Here is a 5,996-nt window from a genome sequence, read left to right on the forward strand (position 1 = left end):
TTCCCCGTGGCATCCAATTTCTGCAAACGGGTCAGTAGATCGCACTCTATCCAGCATATCATTGGCACAAATGGCGCATCCTATCGAGCCTGTTACCCGTCAGCGGGATGACAAGGCGCAGCTGGCATATGGCAGCCGCTTTTGGAGCCTGATGTCAGAAGAGCTGAGATCAGTCTGTGTGCGGCAGCTCGAGACCGCCTCAAGGTGGTCCCGGCCAGGTGAGGGGCGCGGTGGCGCCCTTCATCTGGCCGTGAGCATATAAGAGAGGAAGAAAAGGTAACAAAAGAGATGTGTGGAAGGTAGAGAGGGAAGGAGAGTTGCGAGTGCTTCCCAGGTCATCGTCGCCTAATAACGAGGGCAAATCTTTCCAAAGAACGCGCTGTCCTTGGACAGATCGATGAATTTGCTGAAGTCTCTTCCTATTGCAAGGTTCACTGCCGTATTCGGAGAGGGTGCAAGCCTCATCCGATGACGCAGCGGTACTTTTCTGCAGTAGAAGATGTGATCCGGTGCTTTGCGTCGGCCACATGAGCAGACCAGGCGTGCGTCGTTGTGGTCGAATCTCTCGTGATACGCAGCGAAGTCCCCATGGAGGGATCTCGCTGCCAGCAGATGGTGTAAGGCTGCGCGCGGGAGCGAGAGCTCCGGCGGGCAGCCTGTGGTCGCCTTGAGATTGAGTCTTTTGTACTGCTCAGGAGCGGAGGTGGACCACCACGCCTGGAACGCTTCTTTGGGCTTCTGTCTTGCGATTCTTTGTAGGTAAGCCAGCGTCGGTTGAGCGCCTTCGGGCTCTGGGAGCGATGAAGCTGCCTTTGCCAGCTTGTCGGCCTGTTCGTTGCCGGGGATGTTGGAGTGCCCTGGCACCCAGCGAACTTGGATGGCTCCATGCGATGTCGTCAGAGCTTGGAACTCGAGAAAGACGTTTTGAGAGGATTCAGAAGGAGTGCCTCGTAGACACGTGGCGGCTGCCAGGTTATCTAGGCAGATGAATATATTCTGTGTTGCTAATTCTCGCAGGTTTAGAGCAGCCTTCAGGCCCTCGAAAGCCCCGGTAGCTTCAGCATCGAAAACCTCAGCAGGTCCGAGGCGACCTGATCCGTCAAAGATGGGGATATTGTTCTGATGGATGGTGAAGCCATAGCTGGCAGCCCCTTCTGAGGAAAGAGAGCCATCCGAGTATACGACCAAGGTGGGCGGGTCGAGAGACTCGACCCAGCGGGAAAAGGCGTCAGCCGATTTCTCTTTAGACGCTGCCTGCAGTGGAGGCATCTGTTCTTGATGGAAGCATCGATAGACGAGTTTCGGCCGCGTGCAGGGTGCAAAGAGTTCGTTTGCACGTCGAAGGCGCGTCCTGAAACTGCTCTCTGCCTGTATTTGATATCTTCGTTTGATGAGGTCGTGGTAAGTAGGCTGTCGGGGCGGGCGCGTTCGGATCGCCAGAGGATGAGCCTCATCCAGCGATTTGAGTCGTGCGGAGAACCTAAGTCGCCTCGCGTCAAGCAATTGATCGACTGGTGGTATCCCGCTTTCTCTGTGGAGGACGGTGATGGGTGTCGTCTTCCAGACGGGAAGAATGGCCTTCATAGCCTGTTTCATGGCTTTTGTCATTATTTGCACGAGATGCTGGTTACTCGGTGGTAGATCTTTCGTAGGATGGGTCCACCGCGGCCTGGTCTTGCCCGGGTACCAAGCCTCTGAGCCGTGGAGCAGCACTGGCTCGACACATGCTCTGACGGCGCCTCGCACGGCGCTCGGTAGAGGGCCGTGTACCGTGTTGGTGAGCCCCCGCAAATGATAAGCCACTGCCTTTGCTTTGGCCGCCCACTTTTCGACATGAAGTCGAAAAGATAGTCTGCTATCCAACCAGATACCAAGCCAGCGTAGAGCTGGTTCAGGGTATTTCTCGGCATCGCCGTGGCGTCCTGCCGGCGCAGTCCTGCGTTTGCTGCGGGAGAAATGCATGACTTCGGTCTTCTTCGTGTCGAAGGACACGCCATTCTCCGCGCCCCATCGCACCATCTCGGCGATGGATCTAGATGCCATGGCAGAAGTCTCGTCTACTGTGTCGCCTATGGACAGGATGGCCGTGTCGTCTGCATAGCCGAAGTGACCCTGAGGGTTCCCTAATCGGTAGATTGGCTCAGTGTAGAGCAGAAAGAGGATTGGCGATACCGGCGACCCCTGAGGGAGGCCGCAATGAAGGGGAGAAGAGGCCGTGACTGTGTCTTGGTACCTGACACGTGCCGACCGGCCGCCCATGAAGGAGCCGGCCCAGCGAGCCAGATGATTAGGCCAGCCTTGCTCACGAAGACGCAGGACGAGCCTGTTGCGCATGACGGTGTCGAATGCGCCTTGGACGTCCATTGTGACTAAAGCCGCCACCTTCTTGCGTGCAAACGCTTCTTCAATATCATGGACCAGAGCGGTTACCAAGTCTGTTGCCGACCTCTTGGGGAGCACCCCAGCTTGCTGCGGATGAAGGACGCTGTAGTGAACGGCTGCCCAGGCTAGGCGGCGCGCGATCAGTCGTTCTAGTCCCTTACCAAGACAGGAGAGCAGTGAGATGGGTCGCCATGCTCGTGGTTCGGTAAGGTCTCTCCGTCCCGGTTTCGTGATCATGACCACCTCCGCCTCCCTGAATGGTTTTGGATGATGGCCTATGGTAAGGCATCTTTCGAAGAGACGACGGACGTGTGTACCGATGGTATGCCATACTGCTTCAAGAAGTTTGACTGTGATGTTGTCTGACCCTGGGGATGTATTGCCTGTGTGACAAGTCGCATATTGCGCCTCCTCCAGAGAGATTTCGGGAGAGAATGGGATCGATCTAGGTGGGAATACTGGCGTCCATGCGTTTGCGATGTCGTCCTCCGCAGTTCTTCGTTCAAGCGTGGCCTGTCGGAGTGCGTTGGCTTTATCCATCTGGCTTTCGTACACGACGTTATCGATCTGTAGAGGTGGCGGCTGGAAGGCTCCTGGGGACTTTAGCCACCGGACAGCTTTGAAAATATCGCTACTGCTGGAGAAGCCGTCGATGAGGTTACGCCAATAGCGCCTCTTGGCCCGACGGACCACACGATGAAAGCCTCTCTTGGCGATCTGAACGTCCTGGTTGAAGCCGAGTGGGTAGCTTCTTCTGATGGCTCGAAAAGCAGCCGCGGCGTCGGCGCACTCCTCCGTCCACCAGGGAGCCGGGCGTCCGCCTTTCCGTGCGGGCCTCCCAGACGCTTTTGCTGCTGATGTTAGTAGACTCACAAGTGAAGACGCAAGCTCGTCCAGCTCCTCGGGGGTCGAATCTGTCAGGGGTATTCCTGTAGCGCCAAGCTCTACGATCTCGACGAATCGTTTAAGCTCGTCTTCCGTCGTCACTCGAATCTTGCCTGGCTGCATCGGAGTCGATCTGACGTCTGAGAAGGTCAGGCTGAGCGTGAAGTGGTCAGAGCTGGTGGCGAGATGGTCCTCGACGACAGCTTCAGCAAGTGGTAGGTTAGTAAAGGCAAGATCGATTGTGTTGCCGTACGGGTTTGTTGGGATGTCTAAAGTGTTGAGAAGGCTGAGGTCATTCTCAGACACCCATCCTGCTATCTCTTGGCCCCGGTTCGTAGTTTGGCCTGTTTGCCAGCTACGATGTCTGGCATTGAAATCGCCAGCTACGAGGCAACGTTCCGGGACAGACCATTGAAATAGCGTGTCTAGGGCGTCCCTCTCGTCGTTCTGACGATAGAAGTTGACGATCGTCAGGTCGTTGATTGTGAGCCAAAGGATATCACGAGTCTGAAAAGGCCGAATCTGGTCAGCAAGAAGTCTTGGGTCTCGTCGGACATATGTCATCACTCTAGGCCGAGTGTCGTTGCTGTTCCACATGTCGACCGGCGTAAATGTGTCGTATGCAGGGTGAGTCTTAGTTAAAGTGCGGGTCTCTGTGTGAGCCGTCCACGGCTCTTGCAAGAGCACAACGTCATATTGTTCCGAGTCGGCCAGCGCCAGGGCGCAGTCGTGGGCCGGAGGGATCTTGCCGACGTTGGCCTGGAAGATCCTGAGCGGCTTCCTGTCGTTCTTTCGTGTTTGAGAATATCTATTCCTGGCCATGCGAGCGATTAATGAGAACTATTCGGCGCTTTCGCGGTGAGCCTGGTCTGGGCTGTTCGGGTTCTTCCTCTGCTTCATAGCCAGCATGAGGGGTCGTGGCCACCATGATGCACGAAGGTGCTCCTGATACAGCTGGGCTTGGAGCACGAGCGTTCGGTCGTTCTTGTGATGTGACACCCTCGTTTTGTCGCTCAGCCATGCCCTGCTGGGCTTCCTGATGCGATCCCGACTGTGGTTCTTGGTGTCGTTGTCGGTATGTCTCCGCACCAACGGCCCTGACATGTTTTCGTTGCTCTTTAGTCAGTCGGCGGAGCACGCCGTGCACTGTCTTTGGCCGAGCTGGGCACCTACGAAAGTTGGCCTGGTGGGGGCCCAAGCAGTTGACGCACTGTTCTGGTGCGATGCAATCGTCTACGAGGTGGCCGGTCTCACCACAGCGTCGGCAAACTGGCTGTCTGTGACAGTTGCGGGCAAAATGGTGGCCCCAGCACTTCTCACATTGTCTATGTCGGTCGGTTTTGTCGACAAGTCTAGCTGCGCTACTGCCGAAAAGAGACCAGAATCTTTTTGTGGGCTTCAGAAAGGACACAAGTAGGGCCTTGGTCAAGGGGTTATCCGAGGTTTGTCTTCCGGTACGTACGTCAATGGGCTTGAGCCCAGTCTGGATTTCTATCTCGTCGCTGACGACGCTGTCACTCTCCACCTCATTTCCGTAAAAGTCAGACAGTCTTGTAGGAACGTCTGAGACCACACAGGTGAACCATTCCTTGTTCGTTTCTACTGCTGTAGCTCCCAGTTCAGCGGCCCACTCAGCTTGCTTTTCTACCAGAAAGTCGCGTGTTGCCGAGTCGGCAGCCAGAACGGCCCATCCCGATCTGACCTGGAACACCTGCCGGATCTTGTCTGAGACAGCGCCGAGCTTCTCCCGAATCAGAGTCCGGATGGCATAGCTACTGTGGGCCCTGGCCGGAGCTCCGGCTTCTAGACGGATGAAGACGCGGAGGTCTTGTCGGGGTGGGGCGATGGTCGTCTGTTGCCCTTGGCGATGAGGTGGATCTGTTTGTCGGCCTTTATGTTGTTGTTGTTGTCTGTAGGTCAGACGGTCATGGTCAGTGGGAGGCGCGGCAGCGGCCACGCTGCTGTATGTAGGCTTGGAGAGCTCTCGTTTCCAAAAACCGAGGAAATCATTGGCAAACTGCTGAGCGAAGCGTCGTTGCGGTCCGGTGACGAATTGCTGGGCCGCTTCTTCAAACTTGGTACAGAAGGCCCGGAACACCATGAGCTTGGTGTTGTACTCTTCCGTGTGTTCTCGCGCGAGATCGTTGGCTGATTCAACGATAGAGATTGGTCGTTGTTCAAAAGTGGATACGGGACTGGCACGCTCAGCTCCTTCCGTAGCTGTGGTGGTAGCGGCGGCGTTGAGTGGTGAGGATGGTGTCTGAGCCATTCGGCCGGGAGCAGGTGAAACACCAATAGTGCCGTTGACGACTACCGGACTGTTCTGTAAGAGGGCTGCACGGGCTCCCCGGTTCAGGTTGATGGGAGTGTGGATCCCCAGATCGAAGGGATCCAAGGCAGCGGGCGGGATCGTCGAAGACGAAGCCATCGCCGCGGCTTGCGACTGCGCAAAGCGCAGATTGGAATGTTTGTTGTGCACTTGTTAAGGATTTACGTGTAGACAGGGCCACTTTCTTAACATTTGTATGCCAAGAAAGTGTGATGACAAAGGAAGGTGATGGCCATGCCAGCCCAATGCAGAGGTGTGATTGTATAGGGTAGCTATTGATGCTAGACACATAAGCTTGCATCACAAGCAAGCGAAGTGCATTTGCACAACTTGCGCTGTTGAAGGCGACTCACATGCTGATGATGCCTCAATTTGAGCATCGAGTCTCCCAATACAGCGG

At 55.9% G+C, this 5,996-nt stretch overlaps 1 protein-coding gene across 1 annotated transcript; it reads right to left on the bottom strand.

The window, feature by feature from the left end:
* Nucleotides 1–345: 345 nt before the first annotated feature.
* On the bottom strand, nucleotides 346–5,695 carry FPRO_16055 (uncharacterized protein; the record flags this gene model as incomplete). The annotated part of the gene is made up of 2 exons (XM_031225157.1): nucleotides 346–4,026; nucleotides 4,109–5,695. The coding sequence occupies 2 exons, from the start codon at nucleotides 5,693–5,695 to the stop codon at nucleotides 346–348; spliced, it is 5,268 nt and encodes a 1,755-aa protein (XP_031090344.1).
* Nucleotides 5,696–5,996: the final 301 nt, after the last annotated feature.

Source organism: Fusarium proliferatum (genome assembly GCF_900067095.1).
Source record: "Fusarium proliferatum ET1 genome assembly, contig: FPRO_scaffold020, whole genome shotgun sequence".
NCBI lineage: Eukaryota > Fungi > Ascomycota > Sordariomycetes > Hypocreales > Nectriaceae > Fusarium > Fusarium proliferatum.